The 20,336-nt window shown below is 38.3% G+C and overlaps 1 protein-coding gene and 1 long non-coding RNA gene across 2 annotated transcripts in view; one reads left to right on the forward strand and one right to left on the reverse strand.

Moving 5' to 3' along the window:
- The window catches only part of DOK6 (docking protein 6), a 308,053-nt gene that overhangs the window by 228,816 nt on the left and 58,901 nt on the right, over positions 1–20,336 (forward strand). The window contains exon 6 of the mRNA XM_036876760.2: positions 10,833–10,971. Within this exon, the coding sequence (XP_036732655.1) occupies positions 10,833–10,971 (139 nt within the window). The remainder of the gene's footprint in view (positions 1–10,832; positions 10,972–20,336) is intronic.
- The window catches only part of LOC118907796 (uncharacterized), a 171,880-nt gene that overhangs the window by 100,519 nt on the left and 51,025 nt on the right, over positions 1–20,336 (reverse strand). The window lies entirely within an intron of this gene.

Below are 20,336 nucleotides of genomic sequence, written 5' to 3' on the forward strand. Positions count from 1 at the left end.
TTCTCAGTTGATGTAGTTTGGTGTTTGAACATTCAACAGTCCTACAAGGCCGTATGCAGTAAAGGAACCTCAGTTGCAAGCACCACCTGGTCTGGTCAGCGCCAGACTGGCATCATCTGCTGATCTTAACCCTACCCACTGGCCTTCAGGGGGATGCCGGCACTTTCCCCTGGAACCACTAACCAAACACATTTTCCTCAATCTCAGAGTGTGCAAACCCACTCTTCCCCAGCATAGGACTACGCAATTGTCTGCACAGGACCTCCTATACGCCCTGCATGCAAACGTAAGCTATGGGGGCTCAGAAGTATAGCCTCTGGCTCACTCAACAAGATGTCAATGCACCAATTCCTGCTTTCTTCCGAATTTCCACTCAGGTGAGATATCTGGATATCCTCTTTCTCTACTTCTTATCCTTCTCACTGTCACCCAGATCCAGGGGAACAGGGTCCTCTCTGCTCAGGGTCATGTCCTAATTTCTCTACAGCCATAATTTACAGTAAAACTCTGATTGAGTCGTCTAGACCTGACTTTTGAAAACTCATAAATATCTGCTACCTAGAGACTTAAATCTTATTCTGAATTTCAGAAGCAAAATATGGACTTCATATTTCTTTTGCCATAATCATTCTCCTCAAGGTAAATAAAAACTCTTAGCAGATTAGGGAGAAAGTCTCCACAATGTTTTCTCAGTAGAGAAAAAATACATAGTACACTGAGAAACAACAACAAAATTTTCAGTTAGACTTGAAATCTTCTCTTGCCTTGATATCCAAGTCTTGCTGTGCTGAGAGGGCTGTGTTTGGGTTTGAGGAAATGGTGCCTTAGGTGCGATGGGCGGTATTTTTCTTCTCTCTCCACTATAAACCAATTCAGAAAGTGAAAGTCTACATGGGTCTCAGCAGAAGGAGAACTATGAGCTATTTCCATAGTGAAGCAAGAACAAAAAACAGAAATAAATCCATCTTTTAAAATCTACTTTTCTCCATTCTTTTTTCTCTCAACTGCCCACATGATCTAGTGACAGTCAGGTAACTACAGGGAGCTCACTCACCACTCTCAGCCTTCCCAGTTGGGATGTCAAATTTCCACCTGCTTGGAGGGGTTTGGAGGGGGCAAAGTTAAAAGGCAAAGATATGCCTGCTGTATGAGGCTTCTTTACAGAAACAGACTAATTGGAGTTTTATATATATAATTGGGATATATAAGGAATTGGCTCAGGTGACTGGGGGCTGAGGAGTCTCATTATTCAGTTGGCAAGCGGGAGGCCCAGGAGAGCTGGTGGTGTTAATTCCAGTCCAAGTGCAGGAGGACAGAAATGTCCCAGCTCAAAAATAGCTAAGCAGAGTGTAAGTCATTCTCCCTTACTACACGTTTTGTTGTATTAAGGCTTCTGGTGGATTGAGTGATGTCACCCACATTAGGGAGGGCAATTTGCTTTACTCTGTCTATGATTCAAATGGTAATCTCACCCAGAAACGCCCTCATGATACACCCAGAATAATGTTTAACTAAATATCTGGGAACCCGGTGGCCTAGTCAACTTGACAAAGACGTCCGACACACATGCCGTGAGGAGCGGGCTGCTGACTGTCAGGATGCGAGGGTTTCCAGGAGCAGTCATGTGACTATTGAAGACTTATAAATGATGAACTGATCTGAAAGGGATGGAAATGAACCAGGGTATCAACTGCACGCTGAAGTCCCGACGTTCTTGTTTCACGGACCCCTGAGCAGTAGGATGGCTCCAGTGAGCTCCACTCTCTTTTCCCTCACATGGAAGTGACTGAGCAGGAAAAACAACAGCACCCAGGGCAACACTGAGGAAACACCACATAGTCAATCATGTTGTGACAGCAGCTACCTTTCAAAATACAATCAATTGATGGAGTTTAAAGCAAACTAACCCCTTAAATGGAACTGTTAGTCAAACTTAGTTAGGAACTTCCGCATTTGAAAGAGACCTTCTTAATCACGTAGCCAAACCTTCTTACTTTAAAAACAGGAATACTGAGACTCAAAAATGGGCACAATAGGATAAAGAATTTTTTTATCATTTATGCAACTTCCATTTCACCTCTTTTTTTAGAGCTTCCAGAGCCACTGTCCCTTTTGTCATTTGCTTTGTTTCATGGCTTGTGTGTGGAAATCTAGACTTTATTTGAGGTAGACTGGATGTGAAGGTGCATCAGAGGCAGAGATGGAAAACTTGTTCAAACATTAAAAGGAACGTATTCTCAGGAGTGAGCTCTCCTAAGAAACACTGCACTGTTTCTACCACATCATTTGTAAAACCAATCGGTGTTTGCCCTCAGCCTCTGAGAACGACTTGTATTGTACCCTTTAACTGAGTGCCTTGATTTGAACATGGCAATAAAAGACTAAAAGTTGGACTTTATTAGTGATGTCATCTAAACACCTCCAGAGGAAATTTTAACCCAATGAAGATAACCAGTTCCAGAGTTCTTATTCTACAAAGTTTGTTCTTACATTATGAATTTCATATAATCATCTGTTTCTGAGTTTTTAAATGAAAAGATACATATATAATGAGAATAAATGAAATTCATGAGTTAATGTTCATTATTTATTTTGTTTTTAAATATTGCCCAGAAGCTAATACACTGCCTGATAGCTTGTGATGCCCCAAAAAAAATGCCAATGAGTGAATAAATAGAGCTTAAGAAGAAAAGGCAAGACTTAATCAAAAATCAAGTATAATCTTAAATTTCTTTTCTATTTTGGCTGTAGTTTAAACACTTTCCTCCATAGTCACTTGAGACACTGAAAGCATCTTTAACATAATTTAAAAATTACCTTCATTAACTATATTTAGAGCAAAGAGAAAATGAAAATGTAATTTGTAAACCCTGGTTACAGGCTCTTTGGCTCTGAGGGAAGAGAATGATCTCACTTTAAGTTCCTCTAAAAATGGTGAAGAGGCACGTAACTCTTTTCTAATTCAGTGATTAAATAGTGGTAACTTGCATGTTAAACTATAAAATTTCCCAACCATAACTTGGCAGTCAAATTCACTTTAAAAGGGAAGTATAATTTCTGAATGATGGAATTTAAGCTTTTGCTTGACTTGATTTGTTATTAACTCTTTCCCAGAAAGATAGATTCAAGTATATATTGGTAGCTGCTTCATATGATATCCACACAGCCTCCCTCAAACAATTTAAAAATAGAACAAGTGTACATCAGCTGGAAATGTAAGAATGAATCCATTCTGTTTCCATTTTGACTGGTCTAGTCCACACAGAAAAATATACTAGCACCGTGGAATTGTTCTTGTAAAAATAAAAAGCTTCTCTCTTTATTATTTTTTGTTATCAAGAACTACAAATTAAGACCTACCAGGTAGCCATCATACTGATAATTTTAAAGTCATTTCAGTCAGCAAACATTTATGGAGTTTATGAGGTGCTTTGGTGATGACACTTCGGTGTTAAGGATGTTGAAGCCCCAACCTTCAAGGAGAATCCAGTTTTTACAATAAAGCCACCAGAGGTCTGCATATAGGATGAATATAAAAGTAGCTGTAAATAATGATTTTTTCCACTAACACTTCATAAACATATAACAGTATAATAATAATAATAATAATAATAATAATAATGGTAGTAATTTGTGAATATGTTTTGAGGTACTTAAATAGCAACTAAAGTCTCATGTCTTTATATCTTCACATAGTGGATTTTTCCATTTTTGAGGCAGCAAGGAAGGTAAATCATGGATATCTTTTCAAGGATTTACTAAAGTGAAAACTTCCTACTATGTCAGGGAGATTAGACTGGCTTTTCCATTGAGTTGAGAAAACACAAGAGTATTTCAAAGTAAGAAAAATTTAATAGAATAGAATAACAACTTTGAAAATTTGTGAAAAGATGGAGATATTTTCCTTAGTGTGATTGTGATTCAGCCATTACTGAGTACACAGGTGTAGGTGGAAGAATTGTAAAATTTTAGAACAAATTTGTACCTTTGAGATCATTTCGATCACCTTTTTCATTAAAAAACTGAATTTATAGAGGATCAAAATGGCATTTCAGAAAGCTAATTTTCAGCAGAGCCTGGACTAAAATCAAGATCTATTTATATGCTCAGGTTTCTTGACTTGCTTGAGGGAAACCATTCTAGCCCTCGGTTCCTAATAGTAAAATCAGCCAAGAACAGCCACCACGACTAGAGGAATCCAGGCAAGAGGCAAAGAGGTTGACAAATGTTCTGCCCTACTTCCTCCACCGGAGGACGTGACATGAAGTTGGGAGTGCAGGAGGGTTTGATTCCAATTCGACTCTGTTACTGATTCACTGGTTGATTTACTTTAATGGGCTGTTTACTGGTATACCTGTTGAGGTCTATTTCTTGGGAACCTGTTTGGAAAGAAAAGGGACAGTGGCAAAGAGGCAGAAAGCCCTTAAAGTGTTTGATCCCAAGCCCTGTTCTGAGCTATCTTGCTCCACTACAAAAAGTTTCACAATTAAAGAATTCTGCATGCTTTTCTGCTTCTCATCTTAAATGAATGAAATCTAATTTAGTGATAATGAGCTTGCCCTCCAAAATCACATGTCTAGATTCAGATCACCTCTCAGCCATTTAAATTTTAAGGACCTTGGGCCATTCTTTCATTTCCTAAGGACAGTGTTTTCTTCAATGGGATGCAGGAAGGGCCTTGTAGGGTGTTTGAAGCCGCAAAAGATAATGCACGTGCTGGGTTGAACAGCGTGCCTGGCATAAGTCGATGCTCCGTGAATGCTCTGTTATTATTCTCCTCATTGTTGTGACTGTTGTTATTTCAATTCACTGCCAACCAAAATTCTGTAAACCTGGTCCTCATATGTCTGTCCTACACTGGAAAAGATTAAATGTGTGTATACATGTATATGTAGTGTTTGTGTGTGTGCTAAAGTCTAAAGTGGAAGGGAGGCCCCTAATGATCAGTATAGCATTTTGCAAACACGAAGAGTGTTTGGTAAGTGACAGAGACTGAGCTAGAAACATTATAAGCACTGCATCTTCACAAAATCCCTGTGAGGACCCTTGCTTTAAAATTTAATGCTAATTTAATTTTAATTAATTAAATTCAATTAGTAAGTCAATAATATTCCTCTATTTAATTTGATCATTTACATAAGGAAAAACAGTGTGTCCCTTCCATACTTACACTCATCTGTCAGGTTCATTTCACCCCCAATAAATAACCTGGTCTCTAGTTTCTGGTGACTTCATCCAGCATTTAATGTACATATGAGCAGAGATGTTTGTAAGTTCTTCCCACACTTAGATTTTTTTTACAAAAAGGTTAGTACAGGATACATATTATTTTTACCTTGTTTTTTCATTTAGCAATATGTTTTATATATTTAACTATGTTAGTACTGTAGCAATAATAGTAGTAGTACTATGATGAATAATAATAAAAACACGGACACTGTTTTAAGATTTACATATATTAATTCATTTAATACTGTAACAACTCTATGAAAAAACTACTGACATTGTACTTGTTTTATAGATGAGAACTTACCAGTGTTGTGAGTTTCAAACATCTTTCTCAGCTTTTATTCACCTTCAATAGCATTTATTTCTTATTTGTTAAAAGATTTTTTTCAAAGGCAGATTCATCCATTTTTTTCTCTTGTCACTGTTTGCTGAGCTCACCACTTGTAACTCCTTCCTCCTTCTTAATTTATATTGGTATTCTTCCCTACTTCTTTTAGTACTTTTTTTTCATTTGCTTTCTCTGAAATTTGTATCAGGGGAGGCAGAAACATAGATCCAAGTATTTTCCCCAATGATCGGTGTCCATTGCAGTTTATTGAAGAGTCCAGCTTTCCCCCACAGATTCCAGATTCCATTATCATCACATATTTAACCCTCATATGCATTGGGCCTATTTCTGGACTATCTATGGGATTGCTTGTGTCTGTTGGTCCGTTTTGCTTTTAGTTTCTTCCCACAGATCAAAGTCTGACTTGCCACAGCTCACAGACAGAAACCACAGACATTCCATAGCTCCTAAGGGAAAGTAAAATGCCAGCATTTTTACATGACAATAAAGATTAAACTCGTAACGGAATAAAAGGGTTAATTGGTTTTAACTGCTCTGCAGAAAAGCTGTGCTTTTAAGAATTTCATTACTTTCTATAATTAAACATTAAATTTTAAATATTGAATAGAAACACTACTGGGTTTTCAGGAAAATGCTCCTGCTCTTCTCCATTGCCGAGAATTTAAAGTTTCTGTGTGCATGGAGGATAAATATTCGGTCATTAACTATATATATACACAATATTGCATGACTTACAGTGAGAATGAAATTATGTAACTGTGAAGATGGACGAAATTGCCAAGGTCTGCAAGTTCATCTGTACCAAAATTGTATCTAAAGACCCACAGAGAATTGTTTAAAAGTAAAATGTTACCATGACTCTTAATTTGGTCAATTTCTTTTGCTTGTCCTTTAGAAGAATCACTTGAATTTTTAAGCCACCCTTTCATAAAGAGCTAAGTTTGAGAGTTAAAGGTAGAAAAAGAAGGGCAGTGAGCTGTCTAACGCTTACACGGTAGGGGCTTTTTCTCGCGTGAAGCTGCCTCCAGAGCACCAGATGTTCGGGCTGTTCCTTCCCTTCAAGGGAAGTGTTGGAACCAGGCCCAGTGGTGCAGCTTGCTTGGGGTTCAGTTTCCTGTGAATTCACATGAATCTAGTTATTCCTCATTTATTAGGACACAACAGAGACTACACTGGTAGTGCTGTCATCTCAGGCAATTCTGGGAGTGATAAAGTGGGCCAGAGAAGGAGAGGATACACTCCTAGATCCCTAGAAGAATGGAATTTGAAAAAGAGCCACTTAGGGAAAAAACTAGGAGTTTTTGGATTTTTTTCCTGTATCAAACTATGTTGATAACCTTCCACATGCTGGTGGTCTTGAGGGAAGGGTCCCGGAGATCACCCTCAGGGGCGGGGATTCTCCAGAAAGACTCCCAAGATTCAGAAAAGGCAATGATACAAACAGTTATGGTTCATTTCAGTGAAAGGTACAGGTGAATATCAACCCAGGGAAACGACCAGCTGCAGGGTCTCCCTCCCAGGGCAGCCATGTGGGGACGTGCTTAGTTCTCCCAGCAACAGTGTGGGACCGCACATGTGAACTGTGGCTCAGCAGGGAAGCCAGTGCAGACCTGCACGTCCAAAGTCTCTCCTGAGAATCTGTCTGTCACACAGGCACAAGTATGAGGGAATCAACCTCGGCTTCCACCAGAACAAAACGGGTACATTATTAGGATAAACTTCTCTGGTCAAACCGATAAAGCCTGGCTTAAGAACTGGGGCACCCAAAAACCTCTTCTCAGGCGGGGTATTTCAGAGGCTCAGAGGTTGCAGTCACGAAACTGGCCAAGGGACCTTCCCTAATCAGGCCTTTCTTTGGAATGAGCAGTGGTTGGGCAGCCGGGGCTTGCTGAATTAACCCCTTTCTGCCCACTCTCACTTACATTACTTCATTTAATTAAAAGAAAAAGAGAAATCTTGTGACAGCCTTATTATCCCTATTTTATAGAGGACGAATAAATAGGTAAAATGACTTGGCTCAGTTTACCCTCCTCATGGCCCCACACTTCTCTGGACTGGCACTTACCGAAGGGTATCATTCTTGGAAAAATGTTTGCAAAGCCTTGGGGCAATGAACCAAGCCTATTTTTCCATCTTTTTCATCCCCACCGTCAAGACAGTGCCTGCTTATTGCACCTACTGGATAAACATGTGATAAATGAATACGGTAGGACATGACATGGTGGTTGAAATTTAAGCTCTTAGCTTTTAAATCCTCTACTATTATGATGTCCCTTATCACAATGTCAAAAACAAAAAGCAAAATATGGAAATAAGTGTGTTAGTCCTACATACATCTTAGAATTTTTATGAGACTGTAGACTATTCCCTAAAGCTGAAAGCATCCTTAGAGATTATACTCCTTAACATTTTATTTTAGATAAGAACAAGTATTAATTTTGTGCAATTACCTTGAGTATAAAGGGAGATAACATTTGTAATTGTCTATAAATTTAAATAGAATTCTATCACGGAGTCAGGACAGACACGCAAAATATTGTCCATATTTTCACCTTTTCTCCAAATACGTGCAACTGAGGAACATGCATGCTGGTGGCAAGGGGGTTATAATATTCAGATGTAACTAGCACCTCTTAGTTCTTTTAGTATTTTTGTTCTTTTTGTTGTATTTCTTCCTTTCTTAACTTCAGTTTCATATGTCACAGCCTTATGCTGCCCAACTACCGCTGCAAATTTGTCCTCCTATGGGTCCCAAGGAGCATCTTCCCTTCCCCTCTGTTCACTGGTGGGAAGAGCCCTGCAGGTCGGTGCTTCTTCCAGCTGCACCGTGCGTGTGACTCCCCAGGGCGTCCAGCCGGCTGGTCCGGCTTCCCGACGCCGGTGCTGCCGGGCTGAGGCCGGACCTTGAGCAGCAAGGCAGGAGCCGTCAGCAGCACTTCCCCTTTCCCCTTCCCGTCCTCCCTGCTGCTGGCTTGCTGCCACAACACTGCTTCGACATGTGAGAAAACAGTCTCCACATCTGCTCCTGACCAGCCCCAAGAGACCATGTTTTAAAGAGCAATCAGGGAGACCTACCCTGTCCATTCCAACACTACTGACAAAAGCTGTCCATAGGAGCCAATTTTACTGAAGAAGTTTGGCTTCAGCTTGGCTTTAAGCACTTGTGTTGAGGAAAAAACACCTTCTATCTAAATATTCTTTGTTTTTTTAGGATGGCATGTCTTAATTCCTTGCTTCTTGATCAAAGGATGAACTTTACAGTAGTTTTTATTTCAAAGGCTGGCAAAAAAAAATCTTTAATGAGCTCTCAAACTCACTAGACAGAGTGAAGCCCCACGAAGAGGATATGTGTTGGACCTCCGCATCTCAATGACTGTGAAACAACTTGTGTCTTCATGATCTCATCTCTGAGGGCTAATAAGCAGTGTTCTTTCAGACCACAATAAACAAAAGTCAGCTGCAAACAAGAGGTGTCCCCTACTTATCAATGGTTTTCCTGCCTCTGCTGTTGGACTTCTTTACTCCTCTGAATCAACAAAGAAAGCTCATTTGTTTCGCTTTGTGAAAATGTTTCATTTTCCCCCTAGACTTTCCATTTCACGCTGTCTGAATTTTATTAAGATCTCTTTCCCAGGAGCTAAGTGTTGGCTCTATGTGGCCCTAAGGGAGGGCAGTTGCAGCCTCTGTAATGTCTGAAGCCTCTTGAGACATTTCTTTTCTACTGAAAATTCCCTGGAGAATCATAGGAAAGAATCCAAAATCATTCTGGTGCTTGAAGACAGAACACAGGCTCATGAACAGTTTGTGCAGATTTTTTGATGTTATAACCTGAAAACCAACAACACAGCAATCCGCATAACAGCCAATATCTGAATAGTAACATCGTATTGAAATTGAATAGGTCTTTCCAAAGGCCTCTACTTATTTTAAAACCTGCCTTAAAATATTAATTAAAAATATTTCTCATTTTAGAACTAATCTTTGTTAATAAAAATTACATATAAAACTTATTTACTGTTACCTAATAAATTGTTAGTAGTTTTATTCCAATAAAAAGTTATGTTTTAAGGTAGTATTTATAATTAAATAATTGAAAAAGAATTTGTATTCTATTTTTTTCCTCTGGAGTTGACATAGTAACTTTTAATGTTATTATCCACTCTCAGAAATGACATGGTAATAGCTGTACAATAGTCCATCAGATAAAAATGCTATAATTAAGCCAACTAAATCTCTATGGTGGATATTCGGATTATTCCATACTTTCTCTTTTTTTAATTAATTAAATGCTCCACACTGAATGAGTGTTGTTACTATCTGTCAACACAGAAAAAATGTTCTAGAACTATTGACCATATTTGCTATGCTGTACTTTCCTCTCCATGACTGAGTTATATTATGAAATTTTGTGCTTCATCCCCTTCACCTATTTCACCTACTTCACATACTTTCTCTATGACAAAAATAGTAATAGCTAACACTTTTGAGCACTTAATATAAACTGAGCACTATAAATACTTTGCATATCAAGTCTATCAGTCACCATGAGGATCTGATGAGATGGGTAATACTACTTGTCCAGCGTTAGTGGTGTGGACAGGAGATACAGGCAAGTTACTCAACTTGTCCAAGGTCTCCTTGTGGTAAGTGGTGGAGCTAAGTTCAAACCAAATATTGTCATATGCAAACAGGTCTCCTGTACGCCATGTTGTTTCCTAGGCTGTACCACGATTTATCTGAGGATTACTCAGTTGAAACAAATGCTTCAGCCTGTGAATACAAATCCAAGGACAAAAAAAAAATGTATAGCCTTTTTGGTTCCTACCACAATAAAGATAAAGTTGTAGATTTTTCTTAAGTTCTTTAAATTTCAAGAGCTATCAAGTCATGGAAGATCATGCTGAGATATCACAAATGTGGAAGTCCTGAAAGAAAACAATGATTTACTTTTATTCTTTAAATGCTGGTGAGACATGCACTGTAATGACCAATATCACTTGTATCTGTTCCTTTACACTGCTGTGAACTCTTCACCTTTGGAGGTCCAAGTGGACATGGATTTTCATCTTCAGTCCTGTTCTCTTAGTACCATTTAAAGGTGTACTTGTTGGTTAGTTTGGGCAAAGAGGAACTTGCTTCACTGACTCCAGTGAAGGTCGAGGACAGTAATAGTGAAAGGGCTCTTTTACATGGAGGACTGCTTTAAGCTTGAACACGTGGAGACCCATCTCTTTCTCTATCTCTGTTCTCACAGAATGTGTGACACAGGAGAAGGACTGTTCACTTTTCAAACAAGGGAAGGAGAAATGATCTATCAGAAGGTCCATTCTGCGACGCTGGCCATAGCTGAGCAACATGAAAGACTAATGCTAGAAATGGAGCAGAAGGCCCGGGTAAGGCTCCTTCTCCGGTAACCTGACAGCTGGGAAATGAATGTCACCAGAGGTCTGATGCACATCGTGTGTGTGTGTGGGTCCGTCCATGTCAGCACCCTGATGTCCACCCCGACCCTGGCCCTGAGAGCTTGCCCCACTTACTGAATCCCATCCCCCCCACACCAATTCAACATAAAAAAAGGTATTTGTGGCCATAAACAAAGAGCTTGGCATTCCATGTGTCTCCCCCTGACCTGCTGGCACAGTTACCCAAAGAGGAGTAGAGGGACTGAAATCGGAAGCAATGTTACAGCATATTTCCACGTATAGTTGGACAAGCAGAGATTCAAATATGAGCCCAAAATAACTAGGAAAATTAAGGTGCTAGAAGAAAGGATTCCACTTTTATTTCTGTCCTTGAGTTTCTGAAACTTCTACTTTCTGTACATGTTTCAGAGCCAGTAATAAAATGTTTGCAGAAGGAGCTGATACTGCTCACCAAAAGAATGTTTAGTTTATTATCCTGTCCCAGAACTATACTATAGTTTCAGGATCAAGCTAAGAAAGGATTTAGTAAAGAATCTGAAAGAGTAAATTTTACAAATACCTGGAAAAAAAGTTATAAACTTCTTTGAAAGGCAAACAATGGAATGATTACCAGCTATAATCTTAAGAGGTGAATATTTTATATTTCTTTAGGATTTATAGACATGCATTAGATTTCATCTATGAGAGGACGAGTGTAGCTTTGACAAATAGGTGGGTCAGTCACCAGAATATCGTTCATAATAGAATTATGAATGAAATTGACTACAGAGTTTAAAGACTACAGAGTTCTTTATCTAGTATTATATTTGTTTTGATTTTTTTTTAATTCTCAATTACATAGTATTTTGAAATATAAAAGAAAACATAAGTAGTTTAATGAGTGATCTTATGTTATTCATATGCATTTCTAATCAATGAAATTCCTTAATGCAATACTACATAAACATTTTTATTTCTTTAAGATATGATTTAAAGAGCTTTCCTAGTAGACAAGGGTCACAAGTGCAAGGCAGGCTCATACAGGACATTTGGGCTTCCATGGGAATGAATGAGTAGCTTGAACATTAGTAGGTAAATAAATCACATTATTTATATGCATGTGGGATTCACTGATGAAGCATCAATAGGAGGTTGGTATGACTTCGTCTTCTAGGGAGAGTTAGGTTAAATTTAAATCATCATAATATTTATCTAATTTATAGGACATTTTCTAGTGGCTAAAATTCAGTGAAAAAATATAACTACCAAATTTCAAATTATTTCAGAATCTCCTGAAGCTCATTTGCAAACAAAATTAACAACTGTGGTGTCACTTGATATTAACAGTTAACAGTGTGTTTATTTATAGTTGTTCTGAAAGTTGCATGAAAATGTTCCTTATTATGATGGTGATCCATCTGTAGGAGTGATTACGAATAATTATCAGATTTGAAATGTTTGTAAGGACACTAAGTTGTTATCCCAACTGGCTAAATAATATCTTTCAATCCCTTTCAAGTAAATATAACAGTCTTGTGCCAAAAAAATGTGCAAAACAAAATTTAATTCACATTTACTATGGATGCTGTTATGTATTTATTGTGTCCCAGTCACTGAGAAGCAAGTCCAGGGGGCACAGCCAAGCAGTTGCTGTTAAAGGGCTGGAGACAGTAGGTGACTTACTAAGCCCTTAAGCTCTCTACAGCTGGAAGGGCACGCCCCAGATCTGGGTGCTCAGAGCTAGAAGGGAGAGTGGGGCAGATGGTTAAACAGCAGCCTCAGTAGGTCTCAAGGAAGAAAACAAGTATTTACAGAAATAAAAAAATCAGCGCATACATGTAAATGGAGCATTGGGTTTGATTTCAGAAATGATTACAGAACTGTGCTTTCTCTGAAGGTCAATACGAATAAAATTACTCCACGTCTGGTCAGTTCTTCAGAGTAAGCTAAACTGATGATGTTTTTCAGAGGAAATGCTTCAACTTGATAACTGCCAATTTCTCCAGATTCTGGGACCATACACAAAGATTTCCAGATCTCCCAGACAAAACGTTTTGTCTTTTAAGATCCCCCTCTATATGTACAAATCTTTCTTAAAAAAGAAGTTTCAGCAAGTATGAAACAGTGCTTAAATACCCTCTATCTAACTCTCAGTCACTTATTTAAAATAAAATGAAGGCCTGTGCTATAAACTAGGCAAAAGTATGACTTGGGAGTTGGAAAGGTATCAATAAACCTAAGATAGAAAAAACATGGCATTTCATTTATTATGTATCTATAAAAAATAAGAAGATGACACTGTCCATTGGCTTTTGGTGTTAAAACTGGACCATGTGAGATTAATTGATCAGATAGATAATGTCCATATATTTTTAATGTGAACAAGATTTTACAAGATTAAATTACCAAAGAGCTATATAAGCAGTGAATGCCCCAAACATCTGTTCAGGCAACTGAAGCACTTCATTTCATCCTTTTAAAGAGAGATGATTTAAGGATGTTACTGGCTTATAGATAAACAAACTTGAATGAAAAATAATGTCCCAACAAGTCAACAACCATTTCCTAATTGTAAGAGAGAATTCAATATAATCTTTTGACATCACATTTGTGCAAAATCTTGTTTTGCTCTTACTACCTTCCTTCTTGGAGGGCACAAGAGTCAACATAACTTGATGTATTTCCATAATCTAAGTTAGACAATGTTTCTATTCTTGCTTAAAGAATCGGGTATCTAGAAAAAACTCCCAGTGTAGTGAATAGAACGACACATTTGTAATGCAAAGTGCTGAGTAAAAAAGAATCTGTCTGAATTGGTAAGACTGTTGAAGTGTATATTTTGATTTCCTTCACTGAGAAAGATAATGAGAACTAATTAATGTCGACTGCCTTAATTGAGTGGTTTTTAGCTAAAGGTTAGCCATTTATTAACCATTCCAGGTTTATGTGTTCCATACTCACACAGTGGTACAGGGAATGCAAGAGAACAGTTAGAAGGTTCCTTCTCTCCAGTGGCCCAGAATTTTATGGGATGGAATAATTTGTCCTGCCCAGAGTAAGTGATCTCATCCTTTTAACTCCTTGAATATATCAAAAATTCCCCATACCTTAATGTGACTAATTAATCACTTTGGTAAAACAACACCATCACACGATTTTGATGGACAATATGGAAAAGACCACTCAGGCTTGCTCAGACCCTCGTGACAATGGAATGGATTGATTTCTCAGATAAATACATATTGGAAGGTCCTTATCAAACCTCCCTACGGAAGGATGTCTGCGGGGCGAGAGGACGCCCTTCCCCTTCTGCAAGCAGATGTGCAACTTCAGCTTCTTGCTCTGAGGTCCAAATCAGAATCAGAAGAATCAGAGAATGGGCATGAAAAGGGATCGCCATCTTGAGTGGTCTCTGCATTTTCTTTACTTGCTAACCCCAAACCAGCCTTATTTTAAGAGTTTTGGTTTCAGGAACCCATGGGGAAATTAAGCACAATAGTAAATTCTTGAGTGGAGCTATTTCTGAGAGATTACTAAGATTCAAATATTTGATGAAATTATTATTCATTTTTAACTTTACTTAAATTCACCATAATTATGATTCCTCATCAGAAACCACATTGCAAATGTGCCCTTATAACAGCGCACTACAGTTGAGCAGAAGCTAAAATCCTCATAGCAAACAAGGCCTCAAATGCCGTGAAATAATTTAATTTTCCCAAGTCTGTTTTAGACACACACACACACACACAATGTGAAAGAAATACTCTTTTTTAATTTGCTTTTTATGTTCTTAAACTTTACACATGTTATAAAATGCCCATAGGTAAGAAGCAACTGAGAACACATGAATGAAATTTTTTAAAAACAGATTTTTTCTGATATCTTACCAAAAATAAGTAACTAAAAGGAAGGGGAGGGTGGTCATTACTAATTTCTAGCCTCATAACATTGCAGGTAATTTAAAAGCATACCACTAGATAGCCTCCCATAAGACTTACAGTGTATTTTTCTAAAAACGGCATTTGGAATACTGCTATTTCCAGAAATTCCTGCCTCCTGGTCACCAGAAAACCTCTGTGCACAACTTAAGGACAAATAGCATCCGTGTTACCGAAAGAGCCGCAAGATAGCAGGGTGGCATCTAATGCCTAGAAAACAGCGCCAGCAGGCTTGCTGAATGCACTGCTGTCTAGTCCAATCAATGGTTTCCCCTAAGCTCTGGTGGACAGGGGAAAAATGAGTAAGAGTCTCATGCAAAACTGCTTTCCTGGAAAACAAATAAGTGCCGCCTTTATTATTTGTCATTTTACATGTTCTTGTTACTAGAAATATGAAGAATAACAGCACGTTAAACTTACACATTTAACTAAAAACCCTTACTGTTCCAAAAACCATAAGACTTTTGAACAATCATTGGTTGAAATTACTTTTCCTAATTTACCTACTTCCTTTTCTAATGTAAAATGAAAAGAAATTTCTGATGAAGAAGCAGCATTGTCTTACACTACCCACCTCTCTGGAGGCACGGAGGTAGGTGTCACTTGGCGAAACACGCCAGTGGAAGGCGGAGCAGAGGGGAGCCCGAAGGGGAGAAAAGGGGAGGCTAGTTTAATTGAAAACTAATTTAAATTGTGACATGAAATTGAGTGAATTTGCCCTTCTAGAGTTATACGTTGTCATAAAACTGACCCAACTATTGACTACTACCAGCCCATGCATTTTTTTTTTTGTCTATTTAAATAGTTTCATGAACAAGGAAATACTGTTGTATCACATCAATTCTAAGATGCACATTTTTTTCACATTTCAACATCTCTCAAGTCAAATGTGAGTTACGGTGTAATTAGCAGCACTGTTCTTTCCTAGTGTTACATAAAATAATTTGTCTTTCAATTGATGACATCTTAGAGTGTGTAAAAAACTACATTTGATCTGAGAAGTATAAGACACTAAGTTGTCATTCCCAACTGTAGCTAAATGGCCTTGAAGTCCTTTCAAGGACAGCTAACAAGGGCATGAGCACCATCAGCTCATTCATAATTTCTGGAGGAATAAGAAAGCCTTGCAGAATGGGCTCCATTCAAGGCAGTGCCTCCCTTTTAGTGAAAGCATTCTTCATACCCACATTTTATAGGAATTGTTATCAGCTAGGAAAAAGAAAGCCCAAAACTAGTTTTCTTACACTGAAAATGTGGAGACTAGAAGTATCATACTCTAATAAGCAGTGCAGAAAAATGTTAACACTTTCTGCAATCTCTTTTCTTTTCTTGGTATATTTGTACAATTTTAGGAAATTCTAGGAAAAATTTAAATGTGTGATTTGTGATTGCAAATGGTATGGAATATCTAAATTATAGGAATAGGTGCTAATGAATTCATTCTTCAAAGTTCTCTTCATGATCCTATTGCTCAGTATTATCAATTGGTAGTCATAAGACAGGTCTTCATTATTCCTGACAAAAATCAATTCCCTGATGGGAAATGTCATTCTCATATTTGTGAAATTTTCTTAACTGATTGATAGACACTGACTGTAATGACGCAACACAAGCTCAATGAAAACAAACTATTATAGTCGATAATTAAAGTGGGCTTGTGATTCTAATTAATAGTTCGCTTACTGTTATTCCAGTTTCAGGGCATTAAAGAAAATTTAGTCTCTAAATAAACACACAAACACAAAGAAAAATACATACTTCTGCATAAATACACATGTGAGTTGGAAATGGCAAGAAGGCAATGAGTGATTTTTCTATCAAGTGATGCTATAACCCAAGATAACACTAGATATTCACATATTTCAAATTCAAAAGACAGCAAAATCAAAATCAGCAAAAATTTTCTTTAAAGCTCTGTAACCTCATCTACTTATAGGAAGATGATAGATAATATCAAGAATATAAAGTTACTTAAAGGTATTACTAATTACAGATAAGAATGTTATGCAAAATATTTACATAGGTGTTTGTAATAATTTTTTTATGTTACTCTGAGGCCCAGCTTTTTTCACACTCCATGGAAGTATTTTGGTCAATATGTTGCTTAAAATCTGGAAGAATAGCACCCATTTTGTTTCAAGTTTAATGAGAATAATATTCTGCAAAGTCCAATTTTAAATGACATCTAGCAACTTCCATTAAATGACTGCATAAATGACACTGTATCTGTTAGTCTGATACAAACGCAGCAAGGTAACTTCTAATTCCTTTCCATTTATCTTGAATAAAATGGAAGATTAAGTGTGAGGTATCCCCTATTGAAAATTAAGTCAACACTGTAAGAAACCCATGGGCCATAAACCTTCAAACGTCAGAGGACTGTTTGAATGAATGCAAACAATGCAAGCTCGGCTGGCTGGAAGTCTCTGGGGTTTCCAATTCTATACAGTTTTCAAGTTTCATGAGCTCTTTTCCAAGAACAAATAACACTAAGTGTTCTCAAGTGGGACTGCACTTGTGTTCAGCATGTCCTTATTAAGCAGCATGACATGTTTTTTGGTACAAATGACATACACTGCACCTGTCATATTAGCGTGGTTCCTGACCACGTGTAGGTTCACAGAGCCTCTCCTCTGCAGTGTACCTCCCAAGCCAGGCCCTTCTAACTCACACGTACCAGGAAACATACGGACATGTCCATCCAAGATGAGGTATTTCTTACCTCTCCTTTGTACAGAGAAAGTTGTGACTATCCCTTCCTGGATTCTATTGTGTGTGTGCAAAGCACACACACACACACACACACACACACACACCCTGCTACCAGCATTGCTCAGCTGTCTCTGGTCTGCATCTTGCCCTTCCCACCCACCCATATCGACCATCATTCCTCATGTCCATATTTCTTGTGTTTTGTACTTCTATTCAGCTCTTAGACTTAGATCCAGATCGTCAGTCCTTTGATAGCTCAGTGTTGACAGAATACTATGTCTTAACCACCTACACACATAGATGCCTCTGGGCCAAGCCACTTCTCCCACACACTGGCGGCAGCGAAAATGCAGCCATCTTCACAGAGCACTTCAGATGCGACAGACATTGTGCTTTACACTCTAAAAGCCTTGTCTTAGAAAATTTGTCTTAGAAAATAATTGCAAAAACACTTGAGGTGAGTTGCATTAACTCCAATTTTGAGATAAGGACACACTGAATCTTAAGAAAAAAGTTTCAGTAGCTGGCCTGAGGTCATAGGACTGAGCAGGTGTAGAGCTGCCATTTGATGACAAGTTTGCTGACGACAAAGCTCAGGTGCTTAACAGCTGTGACTGCACCGCACACGCTGCGGTGTTCACTTTGAACCAAGAAGGGGCACTCGCATTCCTGCCGCGGTCCGGTGGAATTGACCCAGTTAGCGTGATTCTCTTATCTGTTCCCTGAGGAGGAGGGATCCAGTAACTCAATTACGGTGAGGTGTGTGAAGTGGGAATGACATCACGGTCTTTGAAGCCTTGGAGACATAGTTCACTGGCTGTGTCACCGTATTCTCCCTCTGAGCCTCCTTTGCCTTGTCTGTAAAGTTCATGGCATGTTTACAGACAATTTATGTGGATAGTGAGTGGGACAACATATGAAACCAGTTTGCACATTGCCAGGCACACAGAGAATGACTCATATACACTAATCTATACATGCTAACTTTTCCTCTCCCATTTGTACAGATATGTGTCTTGAGTGCTAATATGTCTTTACGGTTCCTAGGCAATACTTTGAGAGGTACAGACAGAAAGGAAAATTAATTTTAACAGTTTTTTATACTGATGAACGTTATATAGGGGAACACAAATTAGCATCTGTGGTTATCACAGGGGGAGGCAGTCTCAAAACAGCAAAGGGAAAGCACAAAAGGCAGGAAGATGACATAGATAATTTTATTTGGTGAAAGTAGGAAAAGGTGCTGGTAGCCAGTACCTTCACCAAAACCAGACCAGCTGTCAGGATCTACCGACTTCTTGGCAACCTAGGTTCTCTCTGAATAAAGGGCTGGACTGCTGAATGTGGTGACATGCTGGGGAGGGAGCTCATTTTGACCAGGAGAGATCAGCATCACGGTCTGAAGAGCAGTGGGATCAGAAGTCAGGAGAAATGCTTTCTATGAGAGGTTCCATAGTTGGGATTTTACCTTGAGCAAATCCCTGAATTTTCCTGGATTATGATTTCCATCTGTGTAATGAGAACTGTTAAATTATCTAGGAAGCATTCAAATCTCCAATGACAGAGCCTGTGCACAGGGTTAGCTTGGGCTTCCTCAAACTATGGCAGCCTCAGAGTCGTCAGACTTGACTCAGAACAAGTGCAGGGAAGAAGAAACTGTCCTTAAAGCACATGCCTGAAACAGACATGATGTCATGTCTACTATACGTTTTGGTCAAAGCAATCACCAGTCAGCCCAGATTTAAGAGCATGGAACCTAGAATCCCCACTTCTGAATGCAGGCTTTTCAAGAATTGTCAGCTATCATCAGTCCTCCACAAAAAGTAATGCAACATTTAATACACTTTAAGATGCCACTCCACTTCCTTTTGGTAAAAAAAATACAGAAGTATAGAGCAGAAGCACAGTTCTATTCTCGATGCTTCCACAGGTTATGTGGCCTTAGAATATCTAATGCCTTAGCCTCCTATCGTTTTTAAAGAGGGATACTTCATCCTTACCTATCTGCCAGGAACTTTATGAGGCTTTAACTAGATAATATGAATGATTTCTGAACCAAATGCCAAGTAAAATGACTAAAAGACTATAAAGGTGTAGAATATTTGAATTCAGCTGAAAATAAGGAAAAGGTTTTATCCATACGTTGTAAATGCCCAGGAATTTCTACTAGACCAAGTGCAGAGGAAGTGAAAAAGAGATTAACAGATGATGAACACCATTTCTTGAAAAAGAAGCTCAGACTTTCCAGAAAAGTAGGGGAGATTGTTAACCCATTTATTTGAATGAGTGGTCTGAAACACTGGGATGGGGAGAACTTTTATAAATGGGGTTTGAAAATATACTAAAGAATGGGAAAATAAGTTACAAAACCATAAGACAGCCAGAAAGACAAAGCCTGGAAGCTTTGTATGTTCAAATACCATTTTCATGGATAAAATAATGCTTAAATACACATGAGGAAATGGGCAGAAATATGTTAATTAGTAATTTGAAATTCACACTTTCTTTCATATCTGATAAAGACTTAAAAATTGAACAAATATATAGAGAAGTAAACACAGAGTGAATAGTATGTGTATGTGTGTGTGGAGAAAGACTCTACATTAATTGTCAATCTTGTCAAGGACCTGTGAAACATATACAGAGATTGTTATACATTAGATAAAAATGAACTTCAATATATACCAACTACTCAGGCCACAC

Source organism: Manis pentadactyla, chromosome 6 (genome assembly GCF_030020395.1).
Source record: "Manis pentadactyla isolate mManPen7 chromosome 6, mManPen7.hap1, whole genome shotgun sequence".
NCBI lineage: Eukaryota > Metazoa > Chordata > Mammalia > Pholidota > Manidae > Manis > Manis pentadactyla.